General features: G+C 31.5%; 1 protein-coding gene across 2 annotated transcripts; it reads right to left on the bottom strand.

The window, feature by feature from the left end:
* Positions 1-1,895: 1,895 nt before the first annotated feature.
* On the bottom strand, positions 1,896-11,469 carry LOC142229617 (uncharacterized). Of its 2 annotated transcripts, none has more exons than XM_075300193.1 (6): positions 11,366-11,469; positions 11,104-11,294; positions 10,779-11,049; positions 9,269-9,404; positions 3,620-3,769; positions 1,896-2,347 (listed from the first exon to the last, which is right to left on the bottom strand). In XM_075300193.1, exons 1-6 carry the CDS (start codon positions 11,415-11,417, stop codon positions 2,005-2,007), a joined length of 1,143 nt encoding a protein of 380 aa, XP_075156308.1. In that variant the 5' UTR covers positions 11,418-11,469; the 3' UTR covers positions 1,896-2,004. The 2 variants fall into 2 exon arrangements, with proteins under 2 accessions (XP_075156308.1, XP_075156309.1); XM_075300194.1 differs by lacking the exon at positions 1,896-2,347 and adding an exon at positions 2,819-2,961.
* Positions 11,470-19,805: the final 8,336 nt, after the last annotated feature.

Here is a 19,805-nt window from a genome sequence, read left to right as displayed (position 1 = left end):
GTCATCACCATTACTGAGAGGGGATAATCCATAGCTGAAAATTTTTTTGGTCTTTGGTCGAAACTGAGTTTGAACCCACAACCCTGTGTATGAAAAGCAGGCATACTAGCCATTACACCACGGTGGCTGGTGTCTAATATGGTGTGTATCGGTTCATGTTTTGCTATATATAAACCGATCTGCAGATTTGGCTTCTTGGGCTTCTAGATAGTGCAATGTTTATCAGATTTGCCAGAAATCTAATAGAATTATAGGCCCACAAATAGGTGTGTTAAATATATCGTGTATATGTATCATGTTTTGGTATAGCCCCATTATGACCGATCTTCAGAACTGAATTGTTGAGCCTATAGACGACGCTACTTTTATCCGATTTTCATGAATTTCTTGGTCCTTAAAGAATTGTGCCAAATTTGATATACATCGGTCCATATGTTGGTATAGTCTCCATATAGACCGACCTCACCCTTTCATTTCTTGAGGGCATAGAAGCCGTAATTTTCAATCGATTTGCCTTAAATTAAATCCAGTGGTATTGTAGTCGTAAGCGGCTGTGCTAAATGTGGTATATAGTATGTAAGGTGATTCGTAACCTGATATTACAAATTCCACATTTAACGACGGAAACCGTAGCATTTGAACCAATTGTCTTGTATGGCCTCAAATGCCCGTAACAAAGTCTCAATTTACACAGGTCCGATATCAAGGGAATTTGCACCATTATCAGCAGCTAAAGACGAGCTGTTCTATATGTACTACACGCAAAAAAATAATTCTTTCCTCCCAAACGAAATTTTAGACAAACAAAGTTCGTTTCTCATTTGCTTTTCGCTGTAAGGAAGTGTATTTGGAAGAAAAGTATATACTTTTTGTGATAAACGTTTATTCTTTTCCAGGATGTAAAAACAATTTCATAAAGACTAGCTCAAAAAAACATTATTTTCTTGCTAATTGTATTGTCCCTCACATCTTTCTCACATCCACGAGGATTTTTAGTTCTTAACACCTTTTCCTGTAATACCAACAATGTAGAAGAAATTATACGATTTTATAAATTTTTAAAATTGTTTTTACCTTTCGCCTGGACGGAGAATCGAACCGCGGACCATGCACATTGTAAGCCAACACACTAACCACTGAGCTATGTACCTGTTATGGTCATCAATAGATAAATATCCATATAAGTTATATTTATATAGCATAGCTTGCGGCGCCCACGAACCGAATAAACAAAGTTTATTTAACAGAAACAAACATTTAGTTTGGCACCGTGGAGCAGTGGTAGCTACGTCCGACTCTCATGCCAAGGGTCGTGGGTTCGATCCCTGCTTCGGCCAAAGTTTTTTTTTTGCTTTTGTTTTTTTTTTTACATATATTCCAGATATATTCGGAAGATTCCGAAAAAATGTTCAACATTACATTGTAGTATATTAAATTTTGAACTGTAAAATGTGTCTTATTAAAGACCTAAAGTCAGAAAAGAACAGTGTTTGATATAAACGAAATGGACTGTGTTGTTATTTCAAAAATAACTTTTTTTATTGAAAAAATAAAAATTTTGTAACAAACGAATTTTTTTGGTGATAAAAGTTTAAAATTTTCGAAGCAATTCAAAAAACTCTAACAAAAGAAAAACGTTTTCGGTACACGTTTTCCAAACGTTTTTTTTCTTTGCGTGTATATGCGGCAATCCATTACGAGGAGATGTTTTCAAAGGAAAATATTGTTCCTTGGTGGTGGGTATTTAAGATTCGGCTGAACTCTTGACCGTATATACTTGTTTTAATTCATTTGTGTTTTAAGTACATGTAATATTAATTTTTTTTTATAAAAGTCATGTTTTATAAACAAAACCTGTAAAATTTTTTAAAACATCATTTATTAAAGAAACGAAAATATATGCATTAAACAAAAAAAATATACAAAATATATATCTATGGAAATTATAATTCCTATCTATTTTTTCCTTCACTTGATGTCGTTGTTTGCTTTTTGGATATTTTTTCATTGAAATTTTGTTTTTTTTAAATTAATAGGTTTAATTTTCTTTAGTTTTTCTTTAGATTTTTTGTGAGATTTCTTCCACCATTTTTGTAAACGGCGAGCGGCAACATTTTCCCTAAACATACGAATTTTGGCTTCATGTTGTTCTCTATAAAATTTTTGCTTTTGTAGAACAAGCTCATCATAGAGAGCATATTCACGATTATACTCAATCATAAAATCTTCGAATTCATTTTGAAGTTTTTCGCAATAGTCATTGGCTTGCATTTCTTCTTTATATTTTTCGACCATTGTTTGATCATACTTCTGGATAAGAGCTTGTAATTGATATTGGTATTTATTTCTAAAAAAAAAACAAAGATTGCACAAAAAAAATCAATATCTTGCAATTATTTGAACTCAATTCAATTTCAAAACTTTACGCTCTGGAAGCAAATGGAATTCACACCTTTCTCAATTATTTTTGCACCCTCAGAAAAAAGTTAAGGATATCCATGAACTAAAATTTTACTTTATTTTAGTTCATGTATATTGGTTGACATTAATTAAATTTTCCTAAAAGTATTTTCTCACGTTCCCTTATTTTAATTATTTTTAATTATAATAACATGAACTAAAAATGTGATTTTTTTGTGAATGAAGTACACAATTTTACTAAAATCGAAATTCTCACTAATTAATTTATATTTTTTTGTAAAATGTGAAAATTTAAATTTAGTACCTGAATATTATAGGCTCTAAACATTACACAAAATCCACATTTTCGAGACTTGAAATCTACTTTTTATAAGGCAATGTTTTCCTTCAAAATATAAATTTTCTTAAACAACAGAAATAAATGTTCTTTATTTATAAAAAATACTAACTTATTTGCATTATATTTCAATAAATTTTAAATATTACGAAATAAACCTAAATTTTCTTTCAAGGTGGATTCACATTGTTTGGGTGCAAGAACTATGAAATGTATAATATCCCAGCAAAAAAAATTGGAAGTTCTTCCAAAGGCACAACTTTAAAATCACTTCAAGAAGATGTACTCCCAATGATGTTCTTTATTTTAACTAGCCAGGAAGTTCTTTTTATTACATTTTTTATAATTGGATTTTTCATACTTTTAATGGTTAATTTTAACTTTTTTTGTTTCAAATAGGTTAAAAACAGAGTAAGAATTCATAAAATGTACAAATCATTTAAATTTTGTCAAAAAAATCTAAATCCAATCTGAAAAAATTGTGAATTTTTGAAAATATTTGAGGTCAAACGTTTTCGACAAGCGTTAGAATCCATTAAAAATTATAAAAAAATATAAACATTATTTATTTGACAAAATATCACAGAATTTTTTTTTAATTTACATCCAAAGCATGGAATTCGGATCACACCTAAAGAAGTGATGCAAATTCAGTGCAACACTGTTGAAATGGAGGACTTCTGTCCTATGACAAGCCCATGTTAAATTCATCCCTTCTGCGTCAATTTTGCACCACTTCCGGATCCAAAAAGAACATTTTCATTACTTTTTTGGCGACGCTTTTTTTGCTGGGATATTGTTAAATTAATTTAATTAATTTTGTTCAACATTTTTTAATAACCTTTATTTCTCTAAACTTACTTTTCATCCCTAAGTTTTTTCTCTTTCTTCAAATTTTTTAACACTTCTTGATCGTAGTTATTTTGAACAATTTTGAGGTGGTCTTCTAATTCTTTCTGTATTGTATCATATTTGACGTTTAACCTGCGAATCTCACGATATGATTGGGAACTGAAAAATGAAAAAATAACCATATTATATTTACACACAAAGAAGTTTGCTTTTAGTAAATGCAAAATGTCTAAAAGTGAGAAAAATGGGACCAAGTTTTCAAAATTTATAAAGTTTACAAAATTTTATTTTTATAGAAAATTTTGTCAAAATTTTATTTCTACAAAAAATTTTTTAAAAATTTTATTTCTATAGAAAACTTGATCAAATTTTTATTTCAATAAAAAATTTTGTCAATATTTCACATAAGCAGAAAATGTTCTCAATACTTTATTTCTATAGAGTTGTCTCAAAATGTTATTTCTACAGAAAATATTGTCGACATTTTATTTTTATAGAAATTTTTCTCAAAATTTTATTTCTACACAAAATTTTGATTTCTAAAGAAAGTGTTCTTAGAGTTTTATTTCTAAAGAAAGTTTTGTCAAAATTTTATTTCTATAGAAAATTTTGATTTCTAAATAAAATTTTCTTAAAATTTTATCAAAATTTTAGTTCTATAAAAAATTTTGTCAAAATTTTATTTCTTTAGAAAATTTTATCAAATTTTTATTTCTATAGATTTTTTTTTTAATTTTATTTAAATTTATTTCTCAAAATTTTATATCCATAGAATATTTTCTCAAAATTATATTCCTATGGAAAATGTTGTCGAAATTTTATTTCTATAGAAGATTTTTTTCAAATTTTATTTCTATAGAAATATTTGTCCAAATTTAATTTTATAGAAAAGTTTATCCAAATTTTATTTCTATAGAAACTTTTATCAAATTTTTATTTCTTTAGAAAGTTTTCTTAATATTTTATTTCTATAGAAAGTTTTCTCAAAATGTTTCTACAGAAAATTTTCTCAAAATTGTATTTCTATAGACAATTTTCTGAAAATTGTATTTCAATAGAAAATTTTCTCAAAATTTTATTTCTATAAAAAGTTGGGAGCCACCGTGGTGCAATGGTTAGCATGCCCGCCTTGCATACGACCGAACACCAAAAAGTTTTTCAGCGGTGGATTATCTCACCCCAGTAATGCTGGTGACATTTCTGAGGGTTTCAAAGCTTCTCTAAGTGGTTTCACTGGAATGTGGAACGCCGTTCGGACTCGGCTATAAAAAGGAGTTCCCTTGTCATTGAGCTTAACATGGAATCGGGCAGCACTCAGTGATAAGAGAGAAGTTCACCACTGTGGTATCACAATGGACTGAATAGTCTAAGGGCGTTTTCGTTTCGCAAAAAATATGTTGCCTTGGTGTTACACTACTTTTTCCCTCATTGTATTTTCCCTCATTGGTAGTGTCATTCCAAAGTTATTATTAATTCATAACATTTTGAGGGACACATGAACCAAAATTTATGACAGTGTCCTTCATATGTGGCAATCAATTTCGAGAATGTTGCACCTTTTTTCCCAATCGAAATCGCCATAAGTGAGCCTGATACATCTGGCTGCCACATAACCTAACCTAACTTAAGCTTCTATAGAAAGTTTGTCAAAATTTTATTTAAATAAATTTTTCAAAATTTTATTCCTATACACAATTTTGATTTCTAAAGAAAAATTTCTTAAAATTGTTTTTCTATGGAAAGTTTTGTCAATAATTTTATTTCTATAGAAAATTTTGTCAAGATTTTATTTTTTAGAAAATTACACCAAATTTTTATTTCTATAGATTTTTTTTTAAATTTCATTTCTATAGAAAATTTTATCAAATTTTTATTTCTATAGAAAATTTTCTTAATATTTTATTTCTATAGAAAGTTTTCAAAAAATGTTTCTACAGAAAATTTTCTCAAAATTGAATTTCTATAGAAAATTTTCTCAAAATTTTATTTCTATAGAAAAATGTTTAAAAATTGTATATCTCTAGAAAGTTTTGTCAAAATTTTAATTATATAAATTTTGCAAAATTATATTTCTATACACAATTTTGATTTCTAAAGAAAATTTTCTCAAAATTTGGTCAAAATTTTATTTTTTAGAAAACTTTGTCAAAATTTTATTTTTTAGAAAATTTTATAAAATTTGTATTTCTATAGAATATTTTGTCAAAATTTTATTTTTATAGAAAATTTTCTCAAAATGTTATTTCTACAGCAAATGTTGTCAACATTTTATTGTTATATAAAATTTTCTCAAAATGTTACTTCTACACAAAATTTTGAATTATAAAGAAAATTTTCTTAAAGTTTTATTTCTATAGAAAGTTGTGTCAAAATTGTATTTCTAAGAAAATTTTGATTGCTAAATAAAATTTTCTTAAAATTTTATCTTTATATCTTTATAGAAAATTTTATAAAAATTTTTGTTCTATAGAAAATTTTATAAAAATTTTTGTTCTATAGAAAATTTTATAAAAATTTTTGTTCTATAGAAAATTTTGTTAAAATGTTATTTCTTTAGAAAATTTTATCAAATTTTTATTTCTATAATTTTTTTTTTAATTTTATTTCTATAGAATATTTTCTCAAAATTTTATCTCCATAGACAATAACAAAAAACCAACAATAACTAACAAAACGAATGAGAAAAAGAGGAACCACGCTCAAAATAAACCCAGCCAATTGCACTCAAATCGATGATTTGACGGTGGCAAAGGAAAAGAGATATGTTTGTACGAATTTATTTCGGCATATCATATAAAACCTTTTTTTCGGAAGGTTCAAGTGTGGTTAACTTTTGGGTTTAGTGAACTGCCTGAATTTATTTTTATAATTGGTTGATAGTTTTGCTGCAAGTAGAGGATGCTGATGAGGAATGTGGTAAATTCGAAACGTGCGTCCATCCAACCATCTTGCCGTCTATAGCGCTTTGCCCAAATAAATTTGACAAACATTATTTTCCTCTGTTGGTTAAGCTACACTTGTAGTTTAGTCAATGCATGGTTTTAGGCTGAAATCAAAAACGACAACAATGATTAAAGAAAAACAAGTATATACGGCCGTAAGTTCGGCCAGGCCGAATCTTATCTTACCCTCCACCATGGATTGCGTAGAAACTTCTGCGAAAGACTGTCATCCACAACCGAATTACTTGGGTTGTGGTATCTAAAAACTTCTTAACATCGTTTTTTAAATTGTGAGTTAGTCAATATGATTATGGACTGATATGGACCACTTTTGGCATGGTTCTTATGGTAATACTTACCGATGGCAAGGTATCTTAACACTTCTTAACATCGTTTTCTAAATTGTGAGTTAATCCATACGTGGTATAACATATATTAGACAAAAAAGTTATGTATAGGTAAGTCTACAAATAATTACGAATCGATATGGACTTTTGCGCGGTACGTGGAGAGTCAGAATTGAAATATGGGGGTCGCTTATATGGGGGCTACAATTATGAACTTGATATGGACCAAATTTTGTGTGATTGGGGATCGATTTATCTGAGGGCTATATATAACTATAGACCGATATGGACCTAGTTAGGCAAGGTTGTTAACGGCCATATACTAGCACAATGTACCAAATTTCAACTGACTCGGATGAAATTTGCTCCTCCAAGAGGCTCCAAAACCAAATCTCCAATACCTGCATGGTTATTAGAGACCATATACTAACACCACGTACTAAATTTCAATCAGATCGGATGAATTTTGCTTATCCACTGGAGGTCAAATCTGGGGATGGGTTTATATTGGGGCTATATATAATTATGGACTGATATGAACCAATTCCTGCATGGTTGTTGGATACCATATACTAACATCACGTACCAAATTTCAACCGAATCGGATGAATTTTGCTCTTCCAAGGGGCTCCGGAGGTCAAATCTAGGGATGGGTTTATATGGGGGCTGTATATAATTATGGACCGATTTCGACCAACTTTTGCATGGGTGTTTGAGGCCATATATTACTACCACATACCAAATTTGAACTGAATCAGATGAATTTTGGTCTTCCAAGAGGCTCCGGAGGTCAAATCTGGGGATCGGATTATATGGGGGCTATACATAATTATGGACCGATGTGGACCAATTTTTGCATAGTTATTAGAGACCATATACTAAAACCTGTACGAAATTTCAGGCTGATCGGATGACATTTGCTTCTCTTAAAGGCTCCGCAGCCAAATCGGGGGATCGGTTTATATAGGGGCTATATATAATTATTGACCGATGTGGACCAAGTTTTGCATAGATGTTAGAAACCATATACTAACACCATGTACCAAATTTCAGCCGGATCGGATGAAATTTTCTTCTCTTAGAGGCTCCGCAAGCCTCATCTGGGCATCGGTTTATATGGGGGCTATATATAATTATGGACCGATGTGGACCAATTTTTGCATGATTGTTAAAGACCATATACTAACACCATGTACCAAATTTCAGCCGGATCGGATGAAATTTGCTTCTCTTAGAAGCTCAGAAAGCCAAATCGGAGGACCGGTTTATATGGGGGCTATATATAATTATGGACCGATGTGGACCAATTTTTGCACGGTTGTTAGAGACCATATACAAACACCATGTACCAAATTTCAGCCGGATCGGATGAAATTTGCTTCTCTTAGAGGGTCTGCAAGCCAAATTTGGGGGTCCGTTTATATGGGGGCTATACGTAAAAGTGGACCATCCAACCAATACCATCCGACCTACATCAATAACAACTACTTGTGCCAAGTTTCAAGTCGATAGCTTGTTTCGTTCGGTAGTTTGCGTGATTTCAACAGACGGACGGACGGAGGGAAGGACATGCTCAGATCGCCTCAGAATTTCACCACGACCAAGAATATATATACTTTATGGGGTCTTAGAGCAATATTTCGATGTGTTACAAACGGAATGACAAAGTTAATATACCCCCATCCTATGGTGGAGGGTATAAAAAACCAACAATTACAAAACAAAACGAATATTTTATTTCTATAGAAAGTTTTCTCAAAATGTTTCTACAGAAAATTTTCTCAAAATTGTATTTCTATAGAAAAATTTTTAAAAATTGTATATCTCTAGAAAGTTTTGTCAAAATTTTATTTATATAAATTTTTCAAAATTTTATTTCTATACAAAATTTTGATTTCTAAAGAAAATTTTCTCAATTCTTTTTTATATGGAAAGTTTTGTCAACAATTTTTAAAAATTGTATATCTCTAGAAAGTTTTGTCAAAATTTTATTTATATAAATTTTTCAAAATTTTATTTCTATACACAATTTTGATTTCTAAAGAAAATTTTCTCAATTCTTTTTTATATGGAAAGTTTTGTCAACATTTTATTTCCATAGAAAATTTTGCCAAAATTTTATTTTTTAGAAAATTTTATCAAATTTTCATTTCTATAGATTTTTTTTAATTTTATTTCTATAGAAATTTTTTTGGTAGAATTCTACCAACTGTGGTAACCGTGCCCATGACAGTAAATCATTGTCATCGAACTTGACGTCAGAGTGCGACTTATTATGAGGTTAATGTTTTGGGTGTCAATCATAAACGTGGCAAAGAGACTCTTACATTTCAAATTAATCAAATTAAAAAATATCAATTTATACGTACATTCCATCTTTAATACGGGTCTCATTTTCCAATTGAAAGTCTGCTAGCCTATTCTCCAAGGATATTATGAGTCCTGTGTGTATTGCAAATTTCCATTGATCGTGGATTTTGCGATGTTGTATTTGTCGGCTCAAATCTATAAAAAAAAAAAATAGATAATTAGCAATGGCTTTCGAAAAATGAAAAAATTAATTCTTATCGATGTCTCCAATCCAAAGTACGCTAAGTCTAAAAAGTGAATTTTACGGGAAACAAGTTCAAAGTTTTGTTTTTGGAATTTCTCAAAAACCGTATAATACATAATTTCACTTTTTTCGGTTTTAAAATCATGTTTATTGTAGTTTTTTTAGTATGTACGAATTCAAAATAGTGATAATAGAACATGGCTAAAAATGACCACTTTAGACCGAACAAAGCTATTTGCCCTTTTTGGATTGGAAATTTTTAAAACTCTAGTCACAGGCTACGTACAATATTAACCATAACTTTTGATAGAAGTGTCTAATAAATTCGAACTTTTGCCAGGGTGCAATTCACATCAATCCGAATTAGGGGTTTCTTTTTCCCGGACTTTTTGCATTCCCGGGAAAGCGGGAATTTTTTTCGAATTTCCCGGGATCCCGGTCAAAGGGAAACCTACTTTGATGTGGAATACATTTAGACATTTTAATAAATTAGAAATAGGCTAAAGCTACGGTTATAAGGTAGTAATAATAATAATAATAATAATATATATTATGTTGTTCTCTTACATCAGCCATAAATCATACTAAAATACGAAATATTTTGTAATACAAAACATTTTGACAATGGTTAAGGCAGTCTCTTTCGGTATAGTTTTCGGAAGAACACTATTTATATAGTGGGATTTTTTGTAACACTAAACACCAGTTTGAAAATGAAAGAAACTTATTTCGATTTCACCATCGTTCAACGGGGTCAATAAATGAACATATTCAGTCAATATTCCCAAAAGGGAAACACTACCATGTAATATGACATTCACATTACACTTTCAAAATCCACTTTAACTAGATTTCAATTGTCGTATGCCCTATAAATAAGGGCTTTAAACCCCAATTTTAATAGATTTCAAGCCTAATGTGTATAAGGTATAAATTTGAAATTAAATTAGGAAGTGCAAACTTCTTTTTAACAATTGGGAGCCCGTTGGATTCTGGATTGGAACCCACGACTATGTATGCTCCTCAAGGCAACTACTACGACTTGGTACCATAGTTATTCATATTACACTTCCAAAATCCACTTTAACTAGATTTCAACTGTCATTTGCCATATAAAACCCTCTATTATACATAAAATATTGTAAAGAAAATTTCCCCCGGAATTCCCGCACTTCATTCCCGGGAATGCGGGAGCGAAAAAATAGCAATTTCCCGGGAATTCTCGGGATCCCGTTCCCGGGAAAAAAACCTAATCCGAATAAAAAGCAACAGAGTACGCTAAGTCGACTTAGCGTACTCTGGAATAAGGACATCGAAATACATACCGTTTAAATCCTCTTTTATTTGTTCATTTGCCAAATAGATATCATGTAAATGTTTTTCTTCAATCAAATGTTTTAATCCTAAACGATTAAATCTATCTTCGGCTAATTCGAGAAGTCTTTGAAAAGAATTCATTATAGTTTTCTCATCACTATCGATATCACCAAACCAATCGGGTAAAACTTCAAGAATTTCTTGATTTGCATGAAAATAATCTATAATTCCAACTAGATCATAATTAAGTCGTAATGATGATGACAAAGGTTCTCTTTCCTGTAATGATCTATATTTTATTGAAGTTTAGTTAATATCCATTTAGATGCGTACCATTTTATGTCGAAAGTCCATAATCATTTTTAAACAGTCTTCTTCATATGTGGTGCCTTTTAGATATTTGTGTAACAATTTGGGATTTTCAAATATCTTGGGTAATACCAATGATATTTTCAATTTATCCCAGATATTTTTTATGAGGTTCAGAGCTGTAACTATGGCATATTCACGTTTTTTCGGGAATTCTACAACAAAAACGATTAAACAAAATTGAAAATTTATCTCCCAATTGAAAAGCCATTTGATCTTTACTTACCATTTGAAGCCATTACTGTGATACACGATTTATTTTGGTGGTTACTTTTCATGTTCCTTTAGAGACCAATGAAAACTTTCATTTCTCTACAAATGTCATTTTTCTTCTATTCCATATTGAAATCATTTTTTTTTAATACTACAGTTAAAAAAGTAGTACATATTTAATACGGAGGTAGTCTGATAAATAAAGCTTTTCGATTTAATCGTTATTTGAAAAATAACCACCATTTACAGAATTGCACCCATGAACTTTGAAAACTTAAGCATACTTTCAGGCGAAGTCATATAATTGATTTGATAACGGAATACCCTTAATCCTAATGATATACCGAACATTTTATAGGAGTCGCGCCGCCCGATACGACGAATATAGATTGAAATCAGAAACATATATTAATAATTGCTATATTTTATGCCAAACATTTTAACTTTCCACCCACAATCAATTAGAATCAAGTTGCTATAATAATTTTGCAAAAATTTAGCCCAGAAAATTTGAATGGAATGTAAAGTTGATTGTAGGTTAGGTTAGTTTAGGTGGCAGCCCGATGTTTCAGGGTCACTTAGACTATTCAGTCCATTGTGATACCACATTGGTGAACTTGATTGTAAGATTGGTTGTACAACTAATTTCGTTATCACTCGGATAACTTCAAGTTGCTTTTATAATGGATAATTGTCCGCCGCCAATTACGGCTGAACTCTTTCGCATAGTGCACGAACGTGTTCAGCCCATTCCCGACGAAGCCTCCCATGAGATGAGCAACACTTTAGTATTTTTAGTGTCAATCTCACACTGCAAATTGTCGCAGGCGCAAAAGTCTAGCGGATTAAGATCAGAGTTGGCCTGAGATCAGGTTGCGACATACGTTTACGAAGGTATAATACGTATGTCGAAAACGTCGTAAAACTAATGTAACAGGTTGGCTGATAAGTCCCCGGTCTGACGCATAGATGGCGTCGCTAGTATTAAATGCATATTGACGTCTGTAAGTCAATTAGTTTGTGAGATAGAGCGTCTTTTGTGAAACAACATTTGTTATTGTGAAAAAAATTGAAAAAAGGAATTTCGTGTTTTGATAAAATACTGTTTTCTGAAGGGAAAAAATACGGTGGAAGCAAAACCTTGGCTTGATGAGTTTCCGGACTCTGTCCCAGGGAAATCAACAATAATTGATTGGTATGCAAAATTCAAGCATGGTGAAATGAGCACGGAGAACGTTGAACGCAGTGGACGCCCGAAAGAGGTGGTTACCGACGAAAACATCAAAAAAATCCACAATATGATTTTGAATGACCGTAAAATGAAGTTGATCGAGATAGCAGAGGCCTTAAAGATATCAAGATATCAAAGGAACGTGTTGGTGATATCATCCATCAATATTTGGATATGCGGAAGCTCTGTGCAAAATGGGTGCCGCGCAAGCTCACATTTGACCAAAAACAACAACGTGTTGATGATTCTGAGCGGTGTTTGCAGCTGTTAACTCGTAACACACCCGAGTTTTTCCGTCGATATGTGACAATGGATGAAACATGGCTCCATCACTACACTCCTGAGTCCAATCGACAGTCGGCTGAGTGTACAGCGACCGGTGAACCGTCTCCGAAGCGTGGAAAGACTTAAAAGTCCGCTGACAAAGTAATGGCCTCTGTTTCTTGGGATGCGCATGGAATAATGTTTATCGATTATCTTGAGAAGGGAAAAAGCATCAACAGTGACTATTATATGGCGTTATTGGAGCGTTTGAAGGTCGAAATCGCGGCAAAACGGCCCCATATGAAGAAGAAAAAAGTGTTGTTCCAACAAGACAACGCACCGTGCCACAAGTCATTGAGAACTATGGCAAAAATTCATGAATTGGGCTTCGAATTGCTTCCCCACCCACCGTATTCTCCAGATCTGGCCCCAGCGACTTTTTCTTGTTCTCAGACCTCAAAAGGATGCTCGCCGATGGTGATCGCCGATACTGAGGCTGTTTTTGAGGCAAAATCGAAGGAGTACTACCAAAATGGTATCAAAAAATTGGAAGGTCGTTATAATCCTTGTATCGCTCTTGAAGGGAATTATGTTGAATAATAAAAACGAATTTTGACAAAAAATGTTTTTTTTCTTTGTTAGACCGGGGACAGCCAACCTCTTAAAAAACCTAATTTTGAATTAATGAAATTGTGAATATTTTTTAATTTAATTCGTTAGGCTCCCCGAAAAAAGAATGCAAAAAATGCTTTATATTGTATTTATTCAAAACTACTAGTTTTACATCTCTCATTCGCAACTTCAAACTATTCTTGGTTTGCGTAATAATGTCTATAATATAACATCAATTATTTCATAGTAATTTTGGCTTGGAGTCTCCAATTGAAATAACTCTCTATTCTCAACGTGTTAGAAACCTTAATAACTTTATAAACATTCCTGAGAATTGAAACTTCTTCGCACATACCACCATCTTGGATAGCATTCGCTTCCTAGCTGAAAGGACTGAAGTATTTTGAGTTTGCGACGTTTGTTACTTTTTCTACATTTACGACGCGTATATGACGGTTACGACGTTTACAACTTTACGACAGTCGCAAACCTAACAAGTATATATGGCCGTAAGTTCGGCCAGGCCGAATCTTATGTACCCTCCACCATGGATTGCGTAGAGACTTCTACGAAAGACTGTCATCCACAAATTTCAACTCACTCGGATGAAATTTGCTCCTCCAAGAAGCTCCAAAACCAAATCTCGGGATCGGTTTATATGGGGGCTATAAATGATTATGGACTGATATGGACCACTTTTGGCATGATTGTTAAATATCATATACTACCACCACGTACCAAATTTCAACCAGATCGGACGAATTTTGCTTCTCCAAAAGACACCGGAGGTCAAATCTGGCGATTGGTTTATATGGGAGCTATATATAATTATGGACTGATAGGGGCCAATTCCTGCATGGTTGTTGGATACCATATACTACCATCAAGTACAAAATTTCAACCGAATGGGAAGAATTTTGCTCTTCCAAGGTGCTCCGGAGGTCAAATCTGGGGATCGGTTTATATGGGGCCTATATATAAATATAATGTGGACCGATATCGACCAATTTTTGCATGGGAGTTTGAGGTCATATATTAACATCACGTACCAAATTTCAACTGAATCAGATGAATTTTGGTCTTCCAAGAGGCTCCGGAGGTCAAATCTGGTGATCGGTTTATATGGTGGCTATATATAATTATGGACCGATATGGACCAATTTTTGCATGGTTGTTAGAGACCATATATTAACATCACGTACCAAATTTCAACTGAATCAGATGAATTTTGGTCTTCCAAGAGGCTCCGGCTATATATAATTATGGACCGATATGGACCAATTTTTGCATGGTTGTTAGAGACCATATACTAACATCATGTACCAAATTTCAGCCGGATCAGATGAAATTTGCTTCTCTTAGAGGCTCCGCAAGCCAAATCGGGGGATCGGTTTATATGGGGGCTATATATAATTATGGACCGATGTGGACCAAGTTTTACATGGTTATTAGAGACCATATACCAACACCATGTACCAAATTTCAGCCGGATCGGATGAAATTTCCTTCTCTTAGAGGCTCCGCAAACCAAATCGGGGGATCGGTTTATATGGGGACTATATATAATTATGGACCGATGTGAACCAATTTTTGCATGGTTGTTAGAGACCATAGACTAACACCATGTACCAAATTTCAGCCGGATTAAATGAAATTTGTTTCTCTTAGAGGCTCTACAAACCAAATCGGGGGATCGGTTTATATGGGGGCTATATATATTTATGGACCGATGTGAACCAATTTTTGCACGGTTGTTAGAGACCATATACTAACACCATGTACTAAATTTCAGCCGGATCGGATGAACTTTGCTTCTCTTAGAGGCCTCGCAAGCCAAATTTGGGGGTCCGTTTATATGGGGGCTATGCGTAAAAGTGGACCGATATGGCCCATTTACAATACCATCCGACCTACATCAATAACAACTACTTGTGCCAAGTTTCAAGTCGATAGCTTGTTTCGTTCGGAAGTTAGCGTGATTTCAACAGACGGACGGACGGACGGACATGCTCAGATCCACTCAGAATTTCACCACGACCCAGAATATATATACTTTATGAGGTCTTAGATCAATATTTCGATGTGTTACAAACGGAATGACAAAGATAATCCTATGGTGGAGGATATAAAAAAGCTTGATACAAACCATCTCTGATTGAGATCCCGAAATTGTGGCAGCCAAATGAAGTGATGAACCTCCTTTTTATTTTAAGTCAATCTTAGTTGGCGGTGGTGCGAAGTCCTGTTGGAAATGTTTGTCTGCTCGGAGCTTCAATACTATCTTTAGGACATTTTCCCAATAATATTCGACATTTACTTTGACGTCTCGGTCGGTGAATACGAGCGGGGAGCGAGCATCGGCCGTTACAGTGGTCCTTGAAAGGAATCCACACCATTACCATCAGCGGCGCTTAAATTTTGGTGGACAATTGTAGGTATGGTAAGGAATCACGATCATTCTATTTGTTCAAAAACACGGTTGTCACACAAATAAAAAATAATCTACCAATTTTTGTAGAAAATTAAAAAAATTGTTATTGATCAAAAATTTTTATTTTATCTTAGAACCTGTAAAGTTATTAAAGGAGATGGTATCATAATCGTCTTTGATATTTTGACTATATAAAATTACACTTAATATTTCGATAATTATCAGAGAAATGTGTGAAACATTTCGTTAATGGAAGGTTGATTCGGGACACCCAAAACGATTCCCTCTGGGCATAGTTAGTGTTCATATGAATAGTGTGTAATTTACAGAATACATCAAAATATGATATTTTTTCTAGTGAACATTTTGAAAACAAACAGCAAAAAAATCTACAAATTTCGAGCCAACTGAGTCCTTTCGTGCAAGCGAAGAAACCACTTGGCTCATTCCAATCTACCTTTTTTGTGTACAACGGTGAGCTCTTGCACTTTTTGGAACTTCAAAGGATCTAGTCCATCTCATTTTTTAATATATGTTACATTCGTTCACGTGATATGTTTAGCTAACGAGCAATGGTATGAGAAACAAACGATTTATTTACATTTATATGTTGGCGGTTTTCATCCAAATATACGTCCATTACGAATAACTTTATTTCTGAGTGTAATATATGTGTAATTATGTTCTTCTCGTAATTCTCGTAATAGCAATTGTTCGCCTGCCGACAATTTCTATTGTTGTGTTTCCATACATACGAATGGAAAAACGAATTCGCCATAGTATTGACAACAACCATCTATTAAACAGGGTGTTTCATATAAATATTTTAATGGTCATGAATTTAATAGGGAGATTCACATCCGCTAAAGATGTCAATTTCAAAGAATGAAAGCATTGAGACATTTTCATGATTTTGAACTTCACCAATTATTTTTTTGCCAGTTAGAAAAAATTATATATTTCACTTAAAAAATAATAATAAGAGAAAAACCTAATTCGATCTAAATATATTGTCTTTACATTAAGTCCATTAAACTAACTACTTCTAGAGGCAATTGGTTTCACATTTCTTACTTATTTCTAACACATAAATTGATATATTCTTCCAATTTTACGTGTGGATTTCTTCCATTATAAAATATCGAAGTCTTTAAAAATTTCTTAGCCATAACAAAAATCCTAGCAGAATGATGCTATTACCATTCTGTTTGAAATAAATTTTAAGACGACATAACCATATCGCTACAGCCTTCAATAATAGCGATATCTGCCTGAAATTTGGTACATATTAGTTTTATTGTCGTTTTTCGATTTGGCTTCTGAAAACAGTAGTTCTTATCCGAGTTTCTTGCAATTGGAATGATTTAAAAAAATTAATTTAGTTTTGCGATCAAAATTAATTTCTTGATTGAATTAAAAAAAAAATCTGCGGAAGTCCGATTTCCATAATATTGTAGAATGAAAAACATATTGAAGTGGTCGTTTGAAGTTGGTGTGTACTAGAAAGTTGTTCATAATTTTATAGGCTATATTTCTCCCCTTCATTGTTTGGTAAAATGTTCAATAGTTCAAGAGCTGTAGCCGGAAAAACGGAAAAAATCGGTGAAAAAGGTTGTCATTTTTTCGACATTTTTTGGGTTTTGAGCAAGAAGATGAAACTTTTTGGACTTAATCTATTCAGCATTTTTATTGGTCGAGTCAAGGCTTATAACTTTGCTAATAACTGCCAAAAAAAATCAGCAATTTTCGAGCTATGACCATGCGAAAATTGCAATTGCAGGCTCAAAATCGAATTTGGCCAATAGAGGTTTTTAAAATACGAACGCCAACCAATTCAGCAAAATCCTGAAATTACTTTTCTCCTCTCATCGAGTTATTTCGGCTGGGATAAGTGATTGTTTGTTTGGAATTTTAGTGTTACACTGTGTAAGCTATTTGCGCGCTTCTTTATATAAAACGAATCCCCAATCTGGGTCTTGAGTATTTAGACCACGGTTGCCACTCGAGCCAATAATAATCTACTAAAATTGAGAGAAAACTTTACCAAACAAATAAATCTTTTTTTCAAAAAAAAAAATCATCAAAATTTTATTTCTAAAGAAATTTTGTTTTTGTTTATTTTAATGGGCTGTTTTGGTCAATATATATAAATGCAAATAAAACAAGTTTATTTCATCTTTTTTCTCGACGTTTCGTCGGCTTTTTTCCGACCTTTTCCAGAGAATTTTTTATTTGAAATATAATTGTTTTACATTTGTTTCATTTATAAATTATTAAAACTGGACATCACAAACAATAATAATAACTAAATAAATAAATAAAATGTAAATATTGCAGCAAAACTTTAAATTCATATCACAGAACTATGTATGTTTACTCTTTAAATTATTGCAATGGAATTTAATTTAAAGAGTAAACATACATAGTTCTGTGATATGAATTTAAAGTTTTGCTGCAATATTTACATTTTATTTATTTATTTAGTTATTATTATTGTTTGTGATGTCCAGTTTTAATAATTTATAAATGAAACAAATGTAAAACAATTATATTTCAAATAAAAAATTCTCTGGAAAAGGTCGGAAAAAAGCCGACGAAACGTCGAGAAAAAAGATGAAATAAACTTGTTTTATTTGCATTTATATATATTGACCAAAACAGCCCATTAAAATAAACAAAAATCTATTAAAACTAAGTGGTCATAAAAAGAAAAAGAAAATTTTGTTAAAATTTTATTTCTATACACAAAAAAATAAAATATGAATTTGTACATAAATTTTTACATTTTTATAAATTTATGGACTTTTCCATAAAAAATATGTACACTTACATAATATATTGGTTTCGTAAAGACTTGTTGTGAAATTATGAATTTTTTAATAATATATATGGACGGTTTCATAAAATCAATGAAACTTTACTTAATATATCAAAAAATGCTGGTTTTCTCTTAGTGGGAGAGAACCACAACATAGAGTTACTCTCATATGTAACAATACAAGCATATAATACGAGACTAAAAAAACGAAACATTTTGAAGGCAACACGTGTGTTTGAGTTTTTCAGTAGAGTTTGAGTCGCCGTCGCGGTTCGAAGAATTTTTATTGCTGTATATAGTAATATAAAATATCATAAAATTATGTTGTTTACTGGTTGGACTATAATGCGGTTTTTAGTAAATGGGTTCATACATTTTGACCAATTATGCAGGCATTAAGAATCAGGGGAAAAATCTAGAGAAAAAGTTACATGTATTGCATGACGTTTTTAATATATATTATGGAAAAGTACATATTTTTCAATAACGAAAAATATGTATACTTCATTTAAAATATTAAAAACTCCATTCATATTATGTATACATTCGTAGCCAATGAAAACCTGTATTTTTTATTTTATTAATTTTTTTCATATAATTTATGAATTCCGTTTTTGGGAAATTTTTCTGAACACTATTCATAAAATAAATGTATTATTTTTTTGTGTGTATAGAAAAATTTTATCAAAAATTTTATCAAAATTTATGATTATTTTGATTATTAAGCCGAACTAAATTTTGTCAAAACTTTATTTCTATAGACAATTTTGTCAAAATTTTCTATAAAAATTTTATTTCGAAAGAAATTTTTCTCAAAATTTCTTTCTATATTTTTTTATTTTGTATTTTTTTTTTTTGGTATTGTTGACCTTGTTTATGATTATTAAGCCGAACAAACTTTTATTTATATAGAAAATTTTATCAATTTTTTATAGAATTTTTTTTTTTTTCAAAATTTTAGTTTATGATTATTCTGATTATTAAACCGAACAAAATTTTATTTCTATAGAAAAATTTGTCAAAATTTGATGTAAATAAATTTTTTGACAATTTTATTTCTATAAAAATTTGTTCACAATTTTATTTCTATATAAAAT

Source organism: Haematobia irritans, chromosome 3 (assembly GCF_050003625.1).
Source record: "Haematobia irritans isolate KBUSLIRL chromosome 3, ASM5000362v1, whole genome shotgun sequence".
In the NCBI taxonomy this organism is placed as follows: Eukaryota; Metazoa; Arthropoda; class Insecta; order Diptera; family Muscidae; genus Haematobia; species Haematobia irritans.
Note: the sequence above shows the minus strand (reverse complement) of the source record. Positions and strands in the feature narration are given on the sequence as shown.

Excerpts from the sequence above, each read along its gene's own strand:
- LOC142229617 (XM_075300193.1), bottom strand. The coding sequence starts at position 11,417 with ATGAAAAGTAACCACCAAAATAAATCGTGTATCACAGTAATGGCTTCA. Across the intron at positions 11,295-11,365 it reads CACAGTAATGGCTTCAAATG|AATTCCCGAAAAAACGTGAA; the intron begins GTAAGTAAAGAT and ends TTTTTGTTGTAG. Across the intron at positions 9,405-10,778 it reads AATAAAAGAGGATTTAAACG|ATTTGAGCCGACAAATACAA; the intron begins GTATGTATTTCG and ends TTTTTTTTATAG.